Source organism: Nasonia vitripennis, assembly GCF_009193385.2.
Source record: "Nasonia vitripennis strain AsymCx chromosome 4 unlocalized genomic scaffold, Nvit_psr_1.1 chr4_random0007, whole genome shotgun sequence".
Taxonomy (NCBI): domain Eukaryota; kingdom Metazoa; phylum Arthropoda; class Insecta; order Hymenoptera; family Pteromalidae; genus Nasonia; species Nasonia vitripennis.
The window spans coordinates 1,636,548-1,662,162 of NW_022279643.1; the positions used below are offsets into that span (position 1 = coordinate 1,636,548).

At 37.0% G+C, this 25,615-nt stretch overlaps 1 protein-coding gene across 1 annotated transcript in view; it reads left to right on the forward strand.

Moving 5' to 3' along the window:
• LOC100116044 (MD-2-related lipid-recognition protein) overlaps positions 1-22,385 on the forward strand; it is a 54,297-nt gene extending 31,912 nt beyond the window's left edge. The window contains exons 3-4 of the mRNA XM_031930052.2: positions 7,190-7,362; positions 22,186-22,385. Of these exons, the coding sequence (XP_031785912.1) occupies positions 7,190-7,362; positions 22,186-22,275 (263 nt within the window). The 3' untranslated portion in view covers positions 22,276-22,385. The remainder of the gene's footprint in view (positions 1-7,189; positions 7,363-22,185) is intronic.
• Positions 22,386-25,615: the final 3,230 nt, after the last annotated feature.

The window sequence follows — 25,615 nt, forward strand, 5'->3', positions numbered from 1 at the left end:
AAGGTGAGTTTTTTGAAAAATTTTCTACACGAATCAAGGTTATTAACTTAAACGATTTATTCACTTTTGAACACACAGCTTTGCACAGCTATGACTTGTGGCTTGAAAAATATAGAGTTAACTCAAATTATAATATGGAGAACTAATTTTAATATGGACTTTACCTTCTCTCTATGCCCTTTTTCTAAATTCTAGCGCCTATTATGCAAATAGGAGATGAGTTGCGGCGCTAGCCGAGTTGCCTAGCTCTCCATGTCCTTTCCTATTGTCTATATGCAGTTAAGCGGGCCCGATTATGCTCCTGCAGAGAAACGTCGCGACGACTCTTGAATCCTGACGAAAATAAGAAGACTATAATTTCCGTGAAATGAAAACGCGATTACGCGGATGGGACTCTGCTCACACAGAGCTTTATGCGCTACGACTTTTTCGGTGACTGCCTCGTTTGGGCCTTGTGGTCCGGACCTTTTATATCAAAAAGCAACCTTACCGTCACTCCTATCGTACGTATATCTACTAGTAAGTGCGAGAAGATAGAGCGGCGAATCAGAGAGCTAAGATGCATCATGTTTCCTTATATGGCGTTTGCTTCTCTCTCTCTCTCTCTCTCTCTCTCTCTCTCTCTCTCTCTCTCTCTCTCTCTCTCTCTCTAGCTTTGTCTCTTATTTGTTCCAAGTATCCTTACAGCTACCCTTAATGTGCGTGTATTAGTAACTATGAAATTACCGCTTGACCACTGAGAAGGCTTCGACTCTCGAGCTCTCCTATGCGGAGTATTTTCTCTTATCTATTGTTTTGGCTGCTACTGATGACTTCTACATCTTCTCTCTCTTTCTAGATAAGTGCAGGTGTACTATGACCATCTCTCATCAACAAGCCTTTTTTCACTGATATTGTGTGTGTGTGTAAAATAGCACCTAGATACTTTTAATACTGCTTCCTTATGGTATTTACTCTTGCAGCGTTAAGTTTTATCCTCGCAAGATTTTAAATTGGCAATGATTGTTTAATATTTTCCTGATCTGTGCAATGATTATGGTAACGCAGCTTTTTCTTATTTTATTCATGCGTTGCTTCCTATAGTCACTCGCATCATCTTTCCTCTCGTTTCCCTAATTATTCGAGGGGCTTCAGCTTCAAAGTTTTCCTATGATCTATATTGTATGGTCGCGGCTATCTGCCCTCTCTCTCTCTCTCTCTCTCTCTCTCTCTCTCTCTCTCTCTAAGCCTGACTGTTGATGCAGACGCCTATCTAATCACTAGACAGCCAAAACTCGCAGATAGCCCAGAGTTTTACTCCCTGTGATACGGGACATGTGACAGTTATGTGTCACTGACATCAGGGCCCTTGATTTAGTTATTAATCTCGAGCGCGATACGCAGCAGTTTTTGTATTCGTACCCCAGCTGTTTCAGATGTCAGCGCTGTCAAACTCCGCCGACGCTTCACCTGCGTACGACGCCTTACGATACGGAGGCCGTTCCTTGAGCGCCCTGTCAAGTTGTTGACCCTCTTTTAATTGCGCTACCTTGTCCCTCGTCCTCTCTTGTTCGACGACAACCGGAGTTCTATTTGTCTTTAGTAAGCGACTCTTTCTCTTCGGCATCGTTTACTCAAAATAAAATAAGCTCATAAAAAACACGAGACGTGCGTACTTCTTTAGTGTGAACGTAAGAGCCGAGTAATGAGGTCCATTTCGCTGAAAAAGTATTTTCCGAAGAGTGTGGAGAACATTAATAAATTGTTAAGTACCAGACGACGGTATTCAGTAAGTACTAGATGCGAATGATTTGTTGGTAGCTAGAATCAAGTGTAAATATCGTTAAAACACGGTTGCCCGATGTAACCGACGGTTGTCAGTAATAGAAGCAAGTGCAACGCATTTATATTTATAAATATTTATTTTGATAAGTATCAGTTTAAGCAAACGTTTCTCCTTCACTTGATTCTCATTGCGTGACTGCCCTTGACCTCGATTGGGAGTTTTTTCACGTGTAACGGTTCGGTTTTCCTCCGGGTGTTGAGTGGCCAGTCGGATCCAGAATTTGGTTAGGGGAAAGGTTTAATAATAACTCTGTTTGTTTGTTTTAATAATAATAAATACGTATATTTAGTATCAAAATCAACAACGTGGGTGTTAGATGTTAAAGCCCACCTGTAACAGAAATCAAATAACGCAATTCGTTAGGAAGATTTCGCCTGTACAATCGGAGTAATTTAAACTAGCGTGATTACAATATTTTTAGAGCGACTATAAAATTACGGTGCGGTTATGACTATACGCTTGCGGCATCGGTGAATCGGCTCGGCGTCGGAATTACGAAGTGGTGACGGATTTTGAGGTTAGCATTGCATTTGGTTGCGACAGAGTCGTACTCGCACGGCTACGTCGATCCAAATGCGCCGTGGAATAACGGTTTCGATCGCCCTGTGTGCGCACAGTGACAGTTGGAACGGTTTTACGGTATTTTGAGGTTATCCTCGGACTCATAGAGTCGTGTGCGCACGGCTTTGCGGATCCTTGTTTCTAGCCTCATTCTTCCTTTTGCCATGTGTGCGCACAGTGACAAGAAGAGTCGGGAGACGTCAGCGTAAAGGTGATTTCGGAAGTTAGAGGTTAACCTCAAATTCACCAGGACGTGAGCGCACGTCTCGGTGAACCGTCAGTGAGCGTACTACTACCCCCTCAACCCTGTGTGCGCACAGTGGCAGAGGATGCAGCAATACGTTAAAATGTAAACTACGGGTTTCGGCAACTCTGAGTATCGTGCACGTGTGCTGATGAGGACGAGAATCGTTGTCGTTCGGATTTTCCTGATTATCTCGTGTGCTCACGACGATAATGCGAAGAATCGGGATACGGTATTGCTAACTAGTCGTCACGTGTGCTTACGAGACGATTTTGTCGACGTGGTCTACCTCTGGCTCCCCTTGCAGTATCGTGTGCTCACGGTAATGCCCGGATCGAAAGCTCGAGTAGAACTGCCAGCGATGCCGCGCGGTCGACCGAGTCGCTTGTCGAGCCGCCGCGGCCGACGCTCATGCGGACTCGCCTTTCGGTTAGTGCGCGCTCGCTCATTTCGCGTCGTATGGATTCACCTTTTGATTATTGTGCGCGCGCGCTCGCATCGCATCGCGTGGCACACTTCGCGTCAAGCCTATTGCGGCCGCCTTCACGTTTATTTGTCAACAAGACTCGTGTCTTGTTGCACACGCTACATGAAAGTCAATACAGTGCGGAGAAGCCGTCAAGCTGATCTGTGACTACTAGGTTAGAGAGTCAAGTAGTAGAATGCATTTGCACAGGATTAATGAATCTGTTTTTTAGCTATATATAAAGGAGCGTTGGCACTGCTTTAAGTCCTACGGTAGTAGTTTACAAAAATCTAACGGTTTTTAATTGGTACAATAGATATTTACATTCACCTGTGAAAGAAAAGAAAACAACCAAATTATCTCCCTTGATATTGAAATTATGCTCGAACCTGACAACAAATCTCTAACAAATTTGTACAGGAAAAATACAGCATTTAACAGATACATAAATTATAACTCACATCACAAAAAATAGCCATTGTATACAACATCATAGACTAAACAATTTTAATATCCGATCCTTTATTTCACACTGATAATATTGCAATAATTGAAAATTCCTTATAGCTCATGATTATCACAAAATATCATATAAAAATATTGTAATAAACGATTATATTATACCTATAGCTAAACAAATAATAAGACCATTAACTCTGACGCTAATAAAACCTCGAAATACAACAAACATAAAACTTGTGATTCTATTGCTTCCTCCTAGAGGAAACTTTGTAATAGTAAAATTTTCAATTTCACGAACCATGCGTTTTTAGAAAATGTCCGTGCGGATGGCTGTGTGTGGGTGTGTGTAATTCTGGAACCACGCAATCGATCATGATAAAATTTGGCATGCATGTATGTTTTCTGATTCTGAATTTGAGAAAATTCTTTTTTTTATGATTCTGACCATTTTATTGCCATATTATAGCCATTTTTAGATTTTTGAAAAAATATTTTTGCTTTTTTTTTATTATATGATCTATTTAATATATTTAACAATAGTGTATCTAAAAGAGCATAAAATTGCATACTTTTTCCCGCAAGATTTTCCAGATTGACTGTTCCGTTCAATTTTTATGATAAAATAGGTGATTTTAAAAATATTTTTAATGTCTCGAAAACTAAACCATCAAACGTTTTGAACAAAATGATGACAATAACACTTTATGATAATAATATGATATATGATAATAATAACACTTTATACTTATCTATTCTTTTGGTCACTGTGTAGAATCTTCAAGTTAAAACTGCAGAAAATTACCCAACCTCCAAATGTTGGAACCGGGTGCTCCAATCTCTGTAGTGACTTTTTCTTCTATCACTACAGCCTTCATAGAGTCCTTGGCAACTTTCTCGCATACTTCACTAAATTGTTCGTTGATTGTATCATATGCAGACTGAGCTATGGGTTTCAAGCAGTCCATCAACCCACAAAATGTTGATAGACCAGCGTGTCTAAGTCCAAGAGCACGAAAAGTAACCACTGCTCTTCTGTTATTCTCCCAAGCATGGTTCTAGACGCCAACTTTTCTGCATGACTTGATACCTGCCACCTGACCACACTCAATGTACACTACTTTAATCTTGAATCCTAATGATTGAGCTTCAGATTCGCCAAGTTTAACTTGACCATAACATTGTTTGCAAATCAAAAGTTTCTCGAGAGCAGGAAATAGAATGTAGATATCAATCAATCTATTCCTGACCACAGAGGTTCCTTCCGCTGCTAGAGTTTGTATCTTTCTTGCTGAACTTGAAGGTCTTGTCCTGTTGGCAGGTTCATCCTCGCATGTTGCTCCTAGAAATCTGCTTGGCCTCTTCTTGGCTCTTCCTCGAGAGTACTTCTTGTCAGGATGGGTACTCGCAAATCTTCCCTTGGCATATCGATAATCACACATACTTTTAAAATCACTACACTTCACACCTTTTTAAATAACTTCACTGTTCTGCTTTTACACTAACACTTCACTTTTTTTCTTTTTAGGGTTATAAGCTATAAGCTATGACCCTAAAAACACTACAAACACTACTTAGATAATTTGAAAACACTTTTAAGAAATATCAGCTACTTTTATGTATTAAGACATCAGCTGTGTTTACTCGGTGTAAAACACATCTCAGGACTATATCAGCTGTGTTTTGAAATATTTGCTGTCTGCTAGCAGCAGAATAACAGCAGAACTCCCTACGTATCCATCGGAGCCTTATATAAGAAGCGAAACTAGAAATTTATCCCAAAAATAACGCAAAAAAAATCTTATTAATACGCACTAATTTATTTACTAAAATATGTATGCGGAGCATAATATACGTATATACTACGGTAAAAAAATAGTATTTTCAACATTTACAATAAAAATTTTATTCAGATTGAATTTATAAAACTTCAAATTAAAATTATTAGTCGTATTAGACAAAAAATGAAAAATACGCAATTTTACGAAAAAACGATAAAAATTTTGTTTTAGTATTTTGCTTGTAACTTTGCGGGAATTTATTTATTTTTTTATAAACGGGTTTCAGAAGTTTAAAGGTGTTGTGTCCCCTTAAATAGTCGAAAAATGAAAAATTCAATTTTTTGTTTATATTTTTCCCAAATTGTTTAAAAAATGAATTAAACTATTAAATATATTCAGGTATAATGTAAGAATTCTAGTACTTCTCAGTGTACCAACAAAACTCGTGAGATTGATCCAAATATGTCTGAACGGAAGCACGGGAGAGGTCCAAGTAGGCGGTCAGAACCCTTCACGATACGCGATGGTTTGAAACAAGAGCTGTTCAACTTAACGTTAAAGTATGTTGTTAGAAAAATGCAGGTTAGCCAGCTGGGCGTAACGCTTAATGGAACAACGCAGATACTAGGCTACGCAGATGATTTGGGTATACTGGGGGATAGTAGGGAAACGGAAGTAAGTGAATCAAAAACAAAGTACATGATTGTGGATAAACTAGGCATCTGCAGAGGGAAGGGAGATCTCAGAGTTAGGAATTTTACTTTTGAAAAGGTTAGCGAATTCAGGTATCTGGGTACGAGCATAAATGATAGAAACGAGATTAATGTCGAAATAAACAAGAGACTTCGGGTAATACTTGCCTCTACGCCGTGAGTAATTTACTTAAGTCGAGACTATTGTCTAAAAACGTTAAAATAAGAATATACAGGACAATAATACTGCCGGTGGTTCTGTACGGGTGCGAAACGTGGGCTCTCACTAAGCAGGCGGACAACCATTTTAGGGTATTTGAAAACATATCTATTAGTATAAAAGTGCCCTTCGAAGCCCAAATATAATATAATAGCCCCATATAAACATGGTTTTATGTTTCTTACATTATTACTGAATATATTTAACAGTTTATTCATTTTTTAAACAATTTGGAAAAAAATATATACAAAAAATTGAATTTTTCATTTTTTGACAATTTAAGGTGTATCCGTCCCCTTACACCATTCTAATGACTAGTCTTCAAGCTAAAAATCAAAAACCAAAAAAAAATGTTTTTCTATATCGTACGATGACGGGAGTAAAAAGGCTTTAATTAAATTGAAATTTTGTGAAAATATAGATCTTTTGATCACTACGGCTAGGTTCTTTTCGCAGCTTATAAAACCCTTTTGTTTAAAAGATATCAGGGTTCAAATTCTTTGTCTCTCACCCTGTATACCTTGTATAAGTGAAAATTACTATTTTTGTAAAACCTTATAACTCGCTAACTAAATTTCAGAATGTTTTAAGACAATTCATGATTTTATGAGGTTATGAGGACCCTTTGGTATTTAAAATATTGAGGTTTAAATTTTTTCATAAAAATTATATGATTTGATATTATACAGGTGCTCCTTTAGAAAAATAATTAAGATTGAGAGTATTTTAAAAATCATTAATATACTGTATATTTATAATTTTATCTATTGAAACTATACAGTTTTTGAAGGAATCTTTGTTTCAAAGAATTAGTAGCGTTTTTTTTACTCCGTATTATCACTATAACTTATTATACTGTTCAGCCGATACGTTAAGTCATTGCTTTATTTAATATAGAATAAACTTTAAAACAATTATCTTATAAAATTATTATGTTCCAGAATTTGATGCTTCGAAAGTTGAATCGCGAGCTTACTGGCCAAATCAGCTTGTTGATTTGCCATTGATGGGCATGGAATCCGATGCTTGTAAGGAAGGAACAACATGTCCTTTAGCAAGAGATACAAAATATACTTACAATATTAATCTGCCTATCTCAAAAAAATTCCCAACAGTAAGTATTTTTGATGATTAAGTTAATTTTAGTTATATATTGTTATTTTAATTGATGAGGTAATGTTTTAAAATTTGTATATTGTTTTATATTCTATTATCGCTAGATCAAGGCGCTTCTCTCGAAAGTCAATTCTATTTTTAATGTTTAATTGTACCCGAATTTACGTTATTTTTACTAGCACCGTCCAAAAACTACTATAAGCCCTTCTTGATAGCCCTTTCTGATAAAACTCAAAAAGTTTCATAGTTCATTCTTACTATCCCTAATATAGTACTACCCCGGTGGAAATGAAAAATGACTAAAACTGTTCAAAAATTGGACTAAACTGTGCCAAACCATATACATTTCGGACATTTGGTACATTTGTGGCATAGTGTTGGTACAGTTTTAGCAGAGACTGACATAAGCATAATAAATTATTACCGTTTATATACACATATTTTTAAATACATAATAAAACCTTTGTTGCTTAACCTTATTTAGCACGAATTAGAACTAACTTCAGCATACTTTAGAAAAAATTAACATAGGTGTAGTATATTTCAATTAACATTCTTTTAACTTCTATTGTTTTTCATGAAACTTCATATTATAGATCGTAAATATTAACTGTCATTCTAAATAAACCTATCTCTAAGTAGACATTTTTACACTTTCTCTAAGTTTACTGTATACATACACAATATTTCGGTGTCAGAATTGGTTTCGAAAATACGCCAATTACTTGATTTTCTATATTCTATTACAATAACACGCAAAGAGAAATAGTGAAAAGTGCATATTTTCATTACAAGCTATCATAACTATGTCGGATGTAAAGGCACCTTTTACCGCCGCATTGATTGCTGCTGTGACGAAGCTGTTGGCGGATGCTCTGGGGATTGCTATTCCACAAGTTACCACTTCTGTTACAAACCAGACTGCATCTACTTCTCAAGCTTAACCTAAAGCTCCTCCGTTCAAGTATCAAGAATATCGTTCGTCCGACGAAACAACAGTCGACGATTATTTCAAGAGATTCGAGTGGGCTTAAACTAAGGCCTAAACTAATTAAAACTAAGTAAATTTTCGGAAGAAGAATACGGTGATTTCGCTTGAGTATATATGGGTGCAGAACTTAAAAATAATCTGAAAATTCTTGTTGCTCCTGATACACCAGGAAGTCGTACGTATCAACAAATTTGCACTATTTTAATTGCACATTTTGACGTCAAGAAAAATGAATATGCAGAAAGTGTTAAGTTCCGATAAATTGTACAGCTACAGAATGAATCCATTGATAATTTCTCACTACGATTAAAGCAAGGAGCTACGTTCTGCAAATACGTACAAATATGCTGATTGAGCAGCTTCTACAAGGTCTCACCGATCGTGATATGCGCGACGAAATAATCGCCAAGAAACCTACAACATTCAAGGACGCTTACGAAATAGCACATACATTGAAGTTAACTCGCCAAACAGCGGATAAGGTTACCTCTATTTCTAATAAACATGCACTATCTTAATCAACGATGCATTTCGTGCATAAACGGAATGCTTCCCATACATCGCGCAGTGGTTTTCGGAAGCAAGATCATAGTGAACAACAAGGTCAGTACGCAGTGAGTGCCCATTTCGTACTTCTGAGTGTCGTGAGTGCAAAGAACGTGGGCACTTAGCAAAAGTTTGCAGAGCTTCATCTTTGCTTTCTACTTCTCAAATACAAAGTTCTGAAGAGCCTGCACAACAAATAGACACATTGAAATGTTTCAACGTGGTCGGAGAAATCCACGTTATTGATTCTTCTGGTAAGAAAATACTTCAAGTGCTCATTGAAGGCCACAAATTAAATACGGAATTAGATTCTGGTGCACCATACGGTTTCATAGGTAGCGATACACTTCGTAACCTCAAACGCAATTTTCAATTGCAGCCAAAGTTACGAAATCCACTTTCTGGGCCCCGTCATCAGTGACCCCAAACACTCAGAAAGTTTGTGCAGCGACAGTACAGCAGCTATTTAAAAACATAACCTTTAATTCAAGCAGACAATGTAAACACATTTACTCTGCGCAGCTTATAGAAATCTGTGGGAAAGCGATGTATTGCACATAATAGCTTGTGCGGTCATTTTCACGGTCCTACCACTTTTGGGCTAGAAAGCCAACTTCACGGTCCTAACACATTGGAAAAAAAAGTAGAGATACTGTTTTGAGCGTTCGTGATATATAAACTCGTTTATTATGAAACAAAACGGCTTTTTTACAAATATTTTTGTTCGAAATCTTGGTTGAGTTCGAAAAACATACTGATAAGCCAAGAAAACTCACGAGCAGTAACAATAAGCGATTTAGATTTAGCAATATAGAAGTAAATAGTGTCACGGGCGCCGCGGCTTCGTCTGCTTCTCAAATCCGCCTACGTGGCGCTACCGCGCCACTTGATATTAATAATAATAACTTTATTGTTTTACTTTTGTACCAGTGTTTACAATATTGAACTCCTTCAACATCTTTTCTCTGTATTATTCAAGTCATGGTGTGTGCATGTCTTTGTTTTAGCCTTTGTAGGTTATGTGCGTGTGTTTTTGTAAGTATGAGTGTTTGTGCTCTCCCGCGTTTCGTGTGTTCGCGCGTGTGTGTGTGTGTGCGTGTATGTGTGAGTGCTCAGCTGCTTTGTTTCTGTGTGCATGTGTACATTTTTTATGTCTTCTCCTTTTTTCCAAGGATCTAACTTTATTAACGAACTAACAACTCACATGCACAACTACTCCACGAAGGTTATAATGGGGGACTTTAACTCTGACCAACTATCCTCATCTGAAGATGCCAATTTCATCAGGGCCTTCATTGATGAGAACTCCCTTTCGTCCGTTCCCTATGGTGCCACACACCATAAACAGGGTTCTGACACCTGGCTTGATTTGTGCCTAATCGACGAGCAGGATCGCCTGCAGTCATACTGGAAGACAGACGCACCTTTCATCAACGGACACGACCTTATTACGGCCACTCTCGACGTACAGATTCCACGCTACGTACCAAATACATACTCATACAGAAACTTTAAAGGAATCAGCGCTGAGAAGCTGAGAGACTTTCTTAGCGACTGTGACTGGTCATCTCTCACCACCTCATCACTTGACGACTGCATATCTTTATTCAACGCTAACCTCACTAACGCCATCAACCACCTCGCTCCATTGCGGACTGTGACTCCCGGACGACAACGTCACCCGTGGTAGACTGCGGCTCTTCGTGGCCTTGTATCCGAGAGCAATAGACTTTACAGGCGTTTCAGGGACTCCAGGCTCGAATCAGATCGACGCGCTTACAGATTAGCTAGAGACTATGCTCACAAACAAGTCGAGGAGGCCAGGCTGAATTATTACTATTCACGCCTGTCCACCTTGACTGATATTGCTGAGATCTGGAAAGAGCTGGAGAAACTTGGTATTTCTGCCACCAAGGCCCCCTTACCATCTAGATTCACCACAGATGAACTCAACACGCATTTCAGCGCGATCTCAAATGATCCGCTGGCTCCTGCTGTTGAGGATTATCTTGTTACCCTGGAAAGTCTTGACCTCCCGGAACATTTCGAATTCAAACCTATAACGGAATCAGACGTGTTGGCTGCGGTATCGCACAGGCCAGGGGGAACGACGGCATCCCACAGGTTGTCATCTCAAAAGCTTTGCCGGTTCTTGCTCCCTTACTAAGTCATATTTTCAACCTGTCCCTTAGTGAACCCTGCTTCCCATCTGCCTGGAAAATGTCACTTGTGCGCGCACTCAACAAAGTCAGCTCACCAACAGCCCTGACTGATTACCGTCCGATTTCACTTCTCTGCTTTTTCTCCAAGGCTCTGGAGTGGCTAGTGCATAGGCAAGTCTCAGAATACCTTGAATCAAGGCTATTACTAGATAACCTTCAAACAGGCTTCCGCACTGGTCACAGCACTCAGTCTGGCCTAATTAAGCTAACTGATGATGCCAGAGCTGGGATAAACAAAAAGAAAGTAACACTACTCCTTCTCTTTGACTTTAGCAAGGCGTTTGACACTGTGTGTCACGTCAGGCTCCTGAGAAAGCTATCCACCTTCGGCTTCTCAAAGCAAGTCATCCGCTGGTTTGCCTCCTACCTCTCTGGTAGAGAGCAGGCCGTCGGTGGTGACAATAACGAACGTTCTTCTCCTCGGCGTCTCAACATCGGCGTTCCGCAGGGGTCCGTTCTGGGTCCACTGCTGTTTGCATTGTACATCAATGACATCGGTTTCTGCCTTGATACCGATGTTTTCCATCTCATCTACGCGGATGACTTGCAAATTTACATTCAATGCCACCTCGAAGAGCTCGATTCTTTATCAAACAAGATGAGTGCCAATGCTGAGAGGATTACTGGTTGGGCTGCACAGAATAAACTAAAACTTAATGTTGCTAAAACTAAAGCAATTGTCCTGGGCTCTCCCTACTACATAAACGCATTACCCTCAACAGCTAACACTTTCATTAACATAGGGGGTGCCCAGTTCAGCTTTGAATCTTCCGTGCGTAATCTGGGATTGGTGCTCGACTCTAAGCTTACGTGGAGGGAGCATATTACACAAGTCTGTAAGCGTGCTCACACACTAATGTACAGGCTTTACTTTTTCAGGAAAAGCACCAATCTCAGGTTGCGCAAGCACTTAGTGCAGGCCCTCCTGTTTCCTCTTATAGACTACTGTTCCCTCGTATACTGTGACCTGACGCAGGAACTCGACCTAAAACTTCAGAGGCTCGTGAATACAGGAATTCGGTACATCTATGGTGTAAGAAGAGATGAGCACATTTCCCCATACAGGCGGGAGTTGCAGTGGCTAACCACTGCCGGACGCAGGAAGTATTTCACTGTTTGTTTCCCAAGAAAAATGTTTAACACAGCCGTACCATCATACGTACTGGCATACTTTGACTTCCGCGTGACACTTCGGCCTGTTAGGGGGGAGGTGATACCTCTAGATATTCCGACATTCGCTGAGGAACTCGTTTCATATCAGTGCCTCATACCTATGGAACAACCTACCATCTCACATTCGTAACACTACATCTGTCTTAGGTTTCAAGAGACTAGCTAAAGAGCACTTTCTTGAGCTTGAAAACACAAACACTTGAATTCGCTTGTACACATTCACTCAAACGCACACACACACACACCTGTACTCACTCACGCAAACGCAACACTCACACACTCTCGCTTGACCCATCTTCACATTATCATACTTTCACAATACACATTTTTGCTGTACTACTATTGCTGCTGTATACAATTTATCGTACAACATATTGTACGTCAAATAAATCTAATCTAATCTAATCTAATCTAATCTCTCTCTCTCTCTCTCTCTCTCTCTCTCTCTCTCTCTCTCTCTCTCTCTCTCTCTCTCACAAAATTTGTCCGTCTCTTCTTTCTGCTACTCTTTTCCCCCTTCCCATCTTTTACCTCTTCTTGACTGCCTCGACTTTATTCTTCTTTTCTAACATAACTTCTCATATTTCATCTATCTCTCTTTGCATACTTTGTAATATTCCTCTTCATCAATTCTACGTCCTGTCTTACCTCCTGCATTTTCTTTTCCAGCGCCTCTCTTCTTTCTCTCTTACATCTTGCCTTGATCTTTAAGCCTTCAACCTCATCCTTTAATTCTCTCATCTCTTTTTCCTTTTTCCTTACTCCGAACGACATCTTCTCCTTTTCTACTTATTTTCTCCTTTTTGTGACTATTTTGGTTTAGCTAACCTCTTTACAACTGTGTTGCACCACGTGTTTTGCTATTCTAGTTGATTCCATTTCCTTAGTTCCTGTCGATGTTCTTTTTTCCACCTGCATCGTTTTCCAGCTCTTTCCTAGTGGCTTTTGCTTCTATGTCTTTTCTCCGCTTTCTTTCAATCCTTATTACTTTTTCCTGAATTTTCTTCTTCTTCCTTTTTGCTATTGTTTCTTTTCGATTGCTCTTTCTGTTCTTCTGTTTGCTCCTTCTCTCTTTTGCCTATTTTCTTTTGCTTTCTCCTAAAAGAAGCTTTGTAATAGTAACATTTTTAGTACCTTCAAGTACACTTTCACTTCTAGAAAATACTTTTTGGTGTGTTAGAAGTTCAAATCTAGTGTTTTCAGAAAATGTCCGTATAAATGTGTGTGTATACTGTAATATTTCTGGAACCACTCCGTGAATATCAATACAATTTGACATGCATATCTATTTTTAGATTCCTTATTCGGGAAAAACAGTTCACTATTTTTCTTTATTTTTTTGCGTTTTTTCTCCATCATCCCATCGTTACAAACAATTCAGCTATAATGCATTTAAAAGAGCATAAAATTGCCTACTTTTCCTCGTTTGGTCCTCGCGATTGACCGCTCTGTTCAACAGATAAAATGAAAAAGGTTTTTTTTTTTTAATGAATATCTCTTAAACAAAACATCGGAGCCACACAAAAAAATCATGTTGATGGGTCACGTGTCAAACTATATTTCATTAAAATTTCAAGTGATTTAACTACTTATGTTTTCAGTTATAAATCGAAAAAATGAGTTTTTTTGTGCCTTGATTACCGGCGTAAAAAAGCCTTATTGCACTTGAGATTTCGGAAAAAGGTAGATATTTTATGTGTTTTGGCTAAGTTTATTGCGCAGCTTTCAAACCCCTATGGTTAATAAGTTATTAAGGTTTGAATTTTTTTTGAAAATTCTTCGATTTCTTATATCTCTAAAACAATGTAGTCAAATGCTTCAAAATTTTATTTGGCGATTAACCATAAAATAGCTATCCGCTGTTACAATTTCAGACGATTTCGTTGATCGGTTCTCAAGTAGAGAGCTGAAATGTAAAAACCGATTTTTCTCACTTACTCTTTGGAATATAGGTTATTTAAATTAAAACATACCTTCAAACGCGGTTTTGCTGGCATTTAAGAAAAATTGATTTGTTAACATTTAAAAAGCATAAATATACTCTATATTAAAACAATATTTTATGTATAAATTGAGTTGGACCTATAAATTTATTTGGAGAAAGCTACGTGCCAATGAATAAGCAGCGGTTTTTAAATTGCTTCTCTTTTCTCTTTCTCCTCCCTTACCGATATGACTCTGTATAATTTTGCCAACTTCTTTCCCCCGTTCAAAATGTTTTTCCAGTTATTCTCATTATTAGCTGTTCTATTGCACCTCAAGAATATGTGTTCGAGCGTTTCTTCTTCTTCTTCGCTTGATTCTTTATCCGTGTCGCTACGTTGAAAAGTGTCGGGTTCAGCGGGCACCCTTGCCCAATCCCTTTGTGCAGCTCAAACACATTTATCTTATCCCCCTCTATCTTAATTTTACTCCTATATACAACTCTTTTACCCTATTTCTTATTCTAACCCCTGACCCTAGCTTCCCTATCATCTTCCACACCTCTCTTCTATTCACCTCTTCAAAAGCCGCTGTCCGCAAAAAACGCATAGATTTTACCTCCCTTCTTTTTTAACCCTGTTTCTATTGCTTTCCTCAAAGTGTAAATCGCGTCTGCCGCGCCTCTCCTTTTTCTGAAGCTTATTTGGATTTCCTCTAGCATCTCTTTTCCTTCTAGCTCCCTTTTCATCTTTTCCTTCATTATTCATTATTTTCGCGTTTAATTTGTAACCTGTGTCCGTAAGAGTTATCCCTTTGTAATTTTTTGCGTCCTCCCCTTTCCCCTTCTTGAATAACCGAGTTATTAATCCTGTTTTTCATTCCTCTGGTACCATTCCCCCTTTCAATATGTTATCCAGAATCTTAGTTATTTCTCCTATTACTTGTTCCTCCCCGTGTATCCATACCTTAATTTAAAGCCCGTCTGCACCTGACGTCTTCCCTTCTTCATTTTCCTAATTGCTTTCCTCACCTCGTTTTCGGTAATGTGCTCTTCTTCTCCCGTATTCTCTCCTTTCTCCGTTGTCCCTTGTACGATTGTTTTTCCTTCTCTCTCGTCTCATCCCCTAGTTGTTTTTTTAAATGTTTTATCCATTCATGATTCCTTATTGCACTGCTACATCTTGTTGTGCTCTTTCTTCTTTTACATTTTACCACTTGAATTTTCTCCCACCAAGAACCAAGAAACCACCAAGAATTTTCTCCCAATTTTATCTTCTCCCGCTTCACTTATCCTCTTTTCCATTTCCGTCTCCTTTATCTTTTTCTCTAATACTCTCCAATCTTTTTTCGCTTTGACGTACTCTTTTCTTCCTGCTCCTTTCATTAAAGCCTTATCTAGCTTTCTTACCACGGTTTTCTTGATTCTACATTCCTCACCCCACCACTTGTTTTACTTTACATTCTTGCCGTTTTCCTTTTTCTTTCTGATTGCTGACTGTCCATATTACCTATTCTGTACTTTTTTCCTCCTCTTTTTGGTTTCCCCAGTTCGTTTTGCCCGTCTCCATCTCCACTGCGTTGTGATCCGATTTCAACGTAAATAATATTTATTTTACTTACCCCTCTTTTTCCTTGCGTATTGGCTATTACGTAGTCTATCACTGAGCAGCCTGTCCCTCCTATGTACGTGTATTCTCCTGCTTTGTCTCCTTCTGTATTCTTGTTTATTATGCTTAGGCCCATCTCTCTTATCTTTTCTAGTAATTCTTCCCCTTCTCTATTTTTCTTTTTGTCTTTCGATTTGCTTGTCTCTTTGTTTCCTTCTTAGTCTATTCCACCTCCTTCGCATCCCGTTCTCGCATTCATGTCTCCGCACCATATCATCTTCTCACCTCTGGCATTCTCCACCATCTCTTCTATTTCTTTAAAGTTTTCTTGTTTTTTCTCTCTCATGTATACTCTTTCTGTACACTATGTATCCCCCCTCTCTTTATTCTTGCTTCTACGAATTCATTCGTCTTTTCTTCTATCCACTTTATTTTCTCTGCTTTCTCTCCTAATTTTATAGTCATCGCCATTCTACCTTTCATTCTCCCTCTTTCTTCCCCTTTTTTGCGTCTCTTACTCTGGCTTCAAAACCTTCTAGTTTCTTTTTCCAGAATTTTCCCTCTTTGTCATTTAGCCACGTTTCCTGTAGACAAATTACATCAAACCCTATTAAGTAAGCCCATGTCCTCTTATTCGCTCCCTTTATTCCTTAAACATTCCAACTAATTATCCTTAAGTCCTTCTGATCTCCTTTTCTCTCCCTCTCTAAAAAGAACTCTAAAGAACAAATAAATCTAAATCTAAAATCTCTCGTCCTTTTTTTCTCCGAAAAAGCTCCTGTTTCTCTTCCCTTTCTTTTCATATGTATTCTACCCCTTCAATCCATAACTTGCTGTAACCTTTCTTAACTTCTTTTCCCTGTTTCCTTTCCCTTGACGCGTATTCTCTTAGTTTCTCCTTGTTATATATTTTCTTCAATGTTAGGGTCTTGGTCTATGAATATGTCTGATCCTTGCAACCTTACTTTTCTCTCATAATTGACCCTTTTTCTTCCCAGTTTCTGCATTCTGCTCCTATCCTGTGAATTCTCCCTTTCTGTATCCACGTCCTCTTTAATTTTATCTCTATCTCTAAATTTTTTTTATCCAATTTTCCACCGTCTTCTTATTCCACTGCTCTTCCTTCCAAACCGATATTATTATGTTATTCATTTCCCTATCTCTTTCTTCGTCCTCAATTCTCCATTCTAGTAATTCCATCCGTTTTCTATTCTTTTCCGCCTCAGACCCCGTTCCGTTTTTCTTGGACTCCCCTACTTGTATTTCCCTGCTTTTACACTTCTCTTCCCTTTTTATATTTTTTTATCTTCTATAGAATCCCTTTGATTTCCTCTTTTCGAATGCAATCCTAACCTCAAAATCCATCATTGCTCCGTTCTCCGACGCCGAGCCGATTTACCGACGCTGCAAGCGTATAGTCGTAACCACACCGTAATTTTATAATAGCTCTGAAGATATTGTAATTGCGCCAGTTTCAATTACTCCGGTTGTACAGGCGAAATCTTTCTAACGAATCGCGTTATTTTATTTCTGTTACAGGTGGGCTTTAACATCTAACACCCACGTTGTTGATTTTGATACTAAATATACGTCTAAATTATTATTAAAACATACAAACAGAATCATTATTGAACCTTACAATAGAAACCCGTGACGTGTGTACACCGTCGTCCTAATAATCACTTTAGCTCTCAATCGTTCTAACGTATCATTAGCAAAATTTTCAAAACAACATTACGTAACAAATATTGCAGTAAAAATCGTCAGTCTTGTACTTTTATGTAAAATTTAACCTTAACTTTATTTTAAAAAAGGTTTTAAAAATCATGTCTGTTCCCTATAATTATTATATTTTCATGCAAATAATATAATAGTGCGTATAATCTAATCACGCGCCGCGAGCTTACGTCACTGACCTGATTGAGGCAGAGTCCGTAAACTGAAAATTTTAGAATTTTCTGCAGTTGCAATATATAAAAAATAACTTAATGAGAAACTTCAATTAATGGTTTTTTTTTTTCATCAATCGAACTACATTTTTTACATAGTTCGATTACATAAAATCAATTATGATTCAAAAATTGTCAACGTCGAGTCCATTAACTGTGTTTTGTTTGTAATTGAAACTGTTTATAAGACATAAATTTTATTTCTAGACTATATTTCAGATACTTCTAATAAGTTTGATAAAAAAAAAATCTAATGTCTCAAAAATATTAACTTTCAACAAAAGTAAACGGTTAGTCGAGTTTGATTTATTCTATATTACTGTGCATGTCAATAATAAGTTATACCTTATTGAAAAACCTCAGATAAGAATGAGATGAGAATCAGATGGGAATATGAGAATCAGGTAAGATTTAAAGGAGACTCACTTGACTCTTATCTGAAAATCACGACAAAAGCACATCTGATTTTCATCTGAGGTTTTTCAATAGGCTACAATATTACAGTAATATTACAATATTATTTTATTCATAATATAACAAACACCGAATTGTTGGGATCAATTAAGTTCTGAATCAAATAATAACTAACTAAAAACTTAAAAAATATATTGATCAGATACAAACCATTCTTGGGTACTTACTTCGTATTTTACCATGCCTGTTTCATAAATATTAAACTGACCCCATCATTGAATATAACAATTTTAAGTTTGTGTTATATTATGTTTGCAAAAATATTGTTATAAACTCGACTTACTTTAATTAATCTCACTTTATTTTTAGAAAAATAATCAAGTTTAAAACAAGGGGATGGGCTCTCTAAGGTGCTGTTCAACTTAACGTTAGAGTATGCCGTTAGAAAAATGCAGGTTAGCCAGCTGGGCGCAATGCTTAATGGAACAACGCAGATACTAGGCTACGCAGATGATTTGGATATACTGGGGGATTGTAGGGAAACGGTAGCAAGAAACGCGGAAATCCTCATAAAAGCGGTGGAGTATACAGGGCTAGAAGTGAGTGAATCAAAAACAAAGTACATGATTGTGGATAAGCTAGGCATCTGCAGAGGGGAGGAAGATCTCAGAGTTGGGAATTTTACTTTTGAAAAGGTTAGCGAATTCAGGTATCTGGGTACGACCATAAATGATAGAAACGAGATTAATGTCGAAATAAATAAGAGACTCCATTCGGGTAATGCTTGCTTCTACGCCGTGAGTAATTTACTTAAGTCGAGGCTGTTGTCTAAAAACGTTAAAATAAGAATATACAAGACAATAATACTGCCGGTGGTTCTGTACGGGTGCGAAACGTGGGCTCTCACTAAGCAGGCGGACAACCGTTTTAGGGTATTTGAAAATAAAGTCTTGCGAAAAATATACGGGCCGAAGAAAGATGAGGAAACCGGGGAATGGAGGAGACTACACAATGATGAGTTACACAATCTGTACGCGTCACCAAATATTAACAGAATAATAAAATCGCGCAGATTGGGATGGGCAGGGCACGTAGCGAGAATGGGAGACGACCGTACGGCAGCGCGTGTCATGAAGGGCAGGCCGATGGTAACGCGACCTCTAGGTAGACCTAGACGTAGATGGGAGGACAACGTAAAAGCGGATCTAGTAGAAATAGGACGGGTGGGTGTCGATCGGAAAGGTGCATCTTGGGTGGGGTTGACACAAGATAGGGCAGCGTGGAAGGCTTGCGTAGATGAGGCGATGAACTTTCGAGTTCCAAATGCCATGTAAAAAAAAAAAAAAAAATTGGGAGTTTAAACTTGGTTCGCGCGCTTGAAGGTTAACAAAGATGGCGGCCAGAAAGTCTCCGAAATACACAGGGCTCTTGTGGATCCTCATTTAAAAATGTAGAAATATAAACTTTTACACGATAAACAATTTTGTTAGTGTCCGTACACACTCCGTGTGAATAGAGTGAGGCTACACCGTCATAAAAAAAACATGAACAGAACCTTATAAATTCTAGCATGATTAACATGTTTGGTGCTCCGTAAAAGCTCCAGAAAAATTAAGCTATATTTATTAGTTTTACAGACAAATTATTCGAAATCTAAGCCTTATTTGGTTACAGGGATTTTGTTATTAAAATGAAAACAATATAAATTTTTTAAAGTCAATTAGTAGTAAATATCGTTCCTTTGCTGAGAACTAAGTAAAAACTCAGTGACAAAATTTTTGCATTTTGGAATTACAGTCCTTGAGGAACGAATTAGTGCAGCAGACTCGTTTTTTAGTAAGTTTTCTGTATTCAGTACAAAAATACACTTTGCCCTAGATAATAGTCAACTCTAGAAGTTGATTTAATGAGTTCACATACAATTTATAATAATTGTTATTTAAAAATTGACTGAAAATACTGAACTCCCATATACCACCAATGTAAAAAGAGCATTTCAATCTAACTACTAACAGTTAATTTTAATCCAGTTCTTAATCATTTTAATTTGCACATGTTTTTCTATATTTATGGCTTTCAAATCATTTGGTAGCGCATTGAAAACTGCAATGGCTTTTTTAAAACTGTTATTATTACTAATTCTTTTCCTGTTTCTGGATATAATAATACTTTTGTTTCTGGTTACACTGTCCGATGTAATAAATTGCATTTTAAGGTCATCATAGTGTAGTCTCAATGCTTCAAAACAAAAAAGTTGTTTATTATTAAGAGGAAATGTTAAATAATATAAAATTATAACATTAAAATCCATATGAAATCTAATGATCACGAACAGTAACGATAAGCATTTTTTTCTGTATCATGAAAAATCCGAACACCAATATAGAAGTAAATAGCGTCACGGGCGTCGCGACTTCGTCTGCTTGATGGATTTTAATCTTTCCGACACCCTTTTTTGTTATTTTTTCATACCAATACGTAAAAATAAAAATTTTTATTCTCGCATGTGTGTTTTTTTTCATAGCGATTTTTCCATTACTAGCAATTTTAGCCACATTCCACGAACTATTTTAATCGTTTCAACTCGGCAGCTGAATTTTGAACTTTTAAAAAAAAAAATGTTCATGATTATCGAAGGTTATTAGAACTATACACTACTTTCATTTTAAGTTATTACATGGAGCAGATCCTGACAAAAACACGAGGAACTGATGAAAGTCGTTATTTTATAGAGTGCAAGAAAAGAAAGAGGAATTATAATTGATTATGTAAAGAGTGCAAGGTTTACATTCACGGAGACGTAATAACCGACACCTTTTCATAAGTGTAACCTTGCACTTTTTCTCGACAGTGAACCGAAGTGAGCAGCGAGTTGAATCGCTGGTGCAACTCCTTCGATTCAATACGAAACAGAAGATCCCGTTGACATACGCTAGGAAGTTCACCTAGCTTTCGTCGCGTTTAGACTTACTCTCCCGTGGTGCACTAACTATAGGTTTTTCTGTGAGCCTCAAACTGAGTAGTTTTATTTAGGGTAAATAAAAACACGGAGATGTAAATAACAAAGGATAAACTGTATTGTAAAGCCAATACTTACAAAAAGAAATACGAATCTGAGACTGGTCGCCAAATGCGACAGCGTACAATTAACAATACGACTGTGAGAGTGACGCAACAGCTGGCGCGAATCGGACCAGAGCTTGCTGGCGACGAGCATTGGTCAGCAACAATTTGTGCGGGCTTGTTCGTAGCAAATACACGCGAGCCTTACGCCGGTGCGAGGAGTCCGCCTCGACTCGCACCACTTGTTTTGGGGATACAATCCCGGGCGTCAGGAAGCGTGTATCCTCGAACGATGGAGGCGTCCCTCCAGATCCACGTCGCCGCTCTCGTTGCAGATACCTCACAGACACGGATTGGAACGATCCCAATAGCGGGCTTCTCGCGGCTATGGAGATGATTTGATTTCCCGTGCGGCGCCCTCGACTCCCACTCATGCTGATTGATCATCGTCGTTTGAGAAAGCAAACTCTTGCCCCTAGTTGTGTAATGTACTATTTTTAATTTTTGAAAAAATTCAATTTTTAGAAATTGATGATTTTGAAAAATTTATAAAATTTGACAATCTAGATTATATGAATAATGGATGAGGTCCCCCTTTTCATGAATGAAGTTCTATATGCAAAACGAGACTATAGTCGATTACTTCCTCGGGTGATTACAGCCCTTACTTCACTTAGACAGTGACTCCACTCGCCGGAATAATCTACAAATTTAGTTCCTTGTTGAAAAAAGTAATATTATCTTTCAAACGAAAAAGTACGAAAATTTCATAAAATTATATATGAAGTAAACCAATTTTAATATTGAAGCAATACATAATTTTGAAGGAAGCTTCAGGCCAAAGAATTGGCAGTGTCTTTTTTTAAGTATCTAATATATGTACATTTTAAAATATTTAAAATTAAAAATAATAAATATTTATGTATTTTTCAGAGGCCGTTTGACGTCAAATGGAAACTATGGAATACTGAAAAGGAAGACGAATTATGCTGTTTTCTATTTCAAATTAATTTATTAAAGTAAAATTGGTGTATCAAGAAACATTTTTTTTTATTTTCATACCATATGTATTTTCACATTTTTTGAGTCTTGAATGTATAAAAAACGTTAAAATAAATTTGTCGAAATAATATACATTTATGTAGTTTATTTTTTTTTTCTAACAATAAAATGTTTTTCACACGTTATAAAAAGAATGTTACATCTCGTATTAAATACTATATTTTTTAATATTCATGTATGCTTACCTTCCCTGTTGAAAATAATGACGTCAGTAAAAGACGTTGAATGATGTCATTAAATGACGTTATTTGATGTCACAAATTGGAACCTTTTATGACGTTATTATTTTCAACAGGTTATACTTCTAAATCTTATACTCTTAAACAATTTAAAACTGATAAAATGGTTGCCTACATAGGTGCTACCATCCGGATGGTAGTACGGAAAAAGGGGACTAATATCCAAAAAATTAATAGTTTTTATAATTTAACTAAACAATAAATAATTAAAAAAACAAAATTTCTTTGGCATTAGCACCCATTTTTCGTACTACCACCCGGAGGGTAGCACCTATATAGGCAATCATTTATCAATTTTAAAGTATTTATAAATATAAGTATTTAGAAGTACCCTATTGATAAATCTCAGGTGAGATCTCACCTGAGATCTCATGACAAAATCTCATTTGACCAAGTGCGTAAATTAACTAAGTTTCGCAGCTGAAAAAATTGTAAGTTTGGTAGAAAAAAAATTATTTTTAGAACTATATTTTTTATGCGTTTTAGACGGTTTCCGATCGGTCTAGATTGTTCTCAAAGTTTTTTTAAAGATTTGCAAAACCCGACTAAGTTCAGCAGCTGAAAAATTCAAAGTTTGGTGGAGAAAAAATTACTCTTAAGACCATGTTTTTTATGCGTTACAGACGATTTTTGATCGTTCTAGATAGTTCCCAAGTGTAGCATTGAATTTTTTTTATTTTGGAAGATTTGCAAAATCCGACTAAGTCTCACAACTGCAAAAATTCTAAGTTCCATGGGAAAAAATCTACTTGTAGAACCGAGTTTTTTTATGCGTTTCAGACGATTATGATTAATAAAAAATTTACTTATAATGAACTATACATATAATTTGTATACAAATATTCTACAAATTGTGTAGAAGCGTGCTACTATAACAGATTTTACTGAACTGCTTTAGTTCACACTTTTGCAGTGGATTCTATGGCTGTGGTGGCTTAAAAGTCACATACATAATGCCAAGAGCTTCTTTTTCATAGATTGTAGATTTAAGTTCTGCCGACTGCAGTACTCTTGATGCATAAGCTATTGGTCTGTCTTCGTCTGTCTCGCTTTGATAAATTACTTGAGAAATTGTGGATATTGTAAGATCCAAGCATTTTTCCGGCTCTAATTTTAGCCCTGCTTCTAATAATACTTGAGCTATTAGACCGCTGGTCCATTTAACGTTACTGTTGTTTTTTTGATTGCTTTAGTTTCTATTAGTTAATCCATTTCCTTCGAAGTTTTTTCTTTCGAATTGTGCTCCAAAGGATATTGCTCAACGTATATTGGATTGTCAGTGGTTAGATTGATTTCATGTTGCTTTACGCTACATGTACCTAATTTGTCGCCTTCTATCCAAACAACATCTGGATATTTATTTATCATACGCTCAATTCTTTGATCATTTCTTTTTTCGCCGTTCTTTAATTGCAATTTCTTTCGTAATATACTTCCTTTCGACGTGGTTTTCTGATTTTATTTTCCCGATTTGTATTTGAAAATTCACTTCCGTTGTTTAGAATAAATTTCTCATCAATATTAAGTTCTGCTACAACTTGAACCCTTGCTGGTATATAATCAATGCCAATTGAAATGTATTAATATTCTTTTCCTTGAAACATCAATTTCTCTCCAGTCTCCTTCATTATTGTTAATATCTCCTTGAAATCACATCTTTTTGCTTCAGCATTGATCTTTTCTGAGTTTTGCTTCTCTTGAGATTCTATGTTATTATTGTTCATAAAGTTTATATCATTAGTTTTAAAAAATACTATAAAATTTTCTGGCTTGTTTTCATCTTTACTATTTTCGTTCATTATTTCCTCCTCAGTATCTTTACACACTTTATATTCTTTAGTTATTGTATTTAAGACTGTTTCCACGTCATAATAGAATGTATTCTCCAACATCGTTTGATTTTTATTGAAATACTTATCGGTATTCTAACGATCCCTAAAATGTTTGTAGACTTGCTTGTGATTCCTGTCAACAATATCATTTTATCTTATAATTGCGCCTCTGAAGAAATCTGCCCTAATTTAATTATATTGTTATGATCGGGTTCGGATAATAAAATTAACAACACGTTATTTATAGAAAATCACTCGACGAAGTCGGACTCTTTATTCAAACGTAAACACAACTGTTCTCAACAGCTGACGGAACCAGACTGACCAAAATAATAACATCCGCGACGTCGTTGATCTCGTTGCTAAGGTCGCTATCCGCGATTCTTGGTGTTCGAATCGCGCAACGTTCAGGCTCGGTCACAAGAATATTTATCTGTGCACCACTATCCACAAGTAAGCTGTATGATTGTATTGGATATGAATTTGCAATTTCAATATATTCTAATTGATCATCTATTTTTAAATGATATACTTCTAGTTTCTCGATAAATCGATTCTCATTTTTCATAAATATAATAACTACTATAGATGATCTATTCGTAGACGGTCATCATACGACTAAAGATGTAACAGTAGATACGTAAGTATACTTTAAAAGTATAGAACAATTATTGGATGGTTATATCACTATTTACTTCTATATTGGTGTTCGGATTTTTCATTATACAAAAAAAATACTTATCATTACTGTTGGTAAGGTTTTTTGGCTTATTAGAATGTTTTCTGAGCTAAACTACGATTTCCAACAAAAATATTTGTAAAAAAGCCGTTTCGTTTCATAATAAATGAGTTAATATATCACGAATGCTCAAAACAGTATTTCTACTTTTTTCTCCAGTTTGTTAGAACCGTTAAGTTAGCCGCAAGAAGTGTTAGGACCGTGAAGTTGGCCGCACAGCTATATACAAATGGAAATCGCTTTCTCAAGAAAATATAATAGTAATATATTACGATATTTAGTATCCGTAGTTTTTTGTTCTAGCTGTAAAAATCATTTGAGGAAGTTGTCCAGGTGTACGGGGAAGCCGACGACGAGGTCAGAGTAACTCACACCGTGGTTTTTGGTGTCTAGGTGTAGAAATAATTCGAGGGTGGTGTATATCAAAACAATCAGTAATTTCATGTAAGTGATACAAATTTTATAAAAAAGCTGTGGTCGAAAGATGCTAA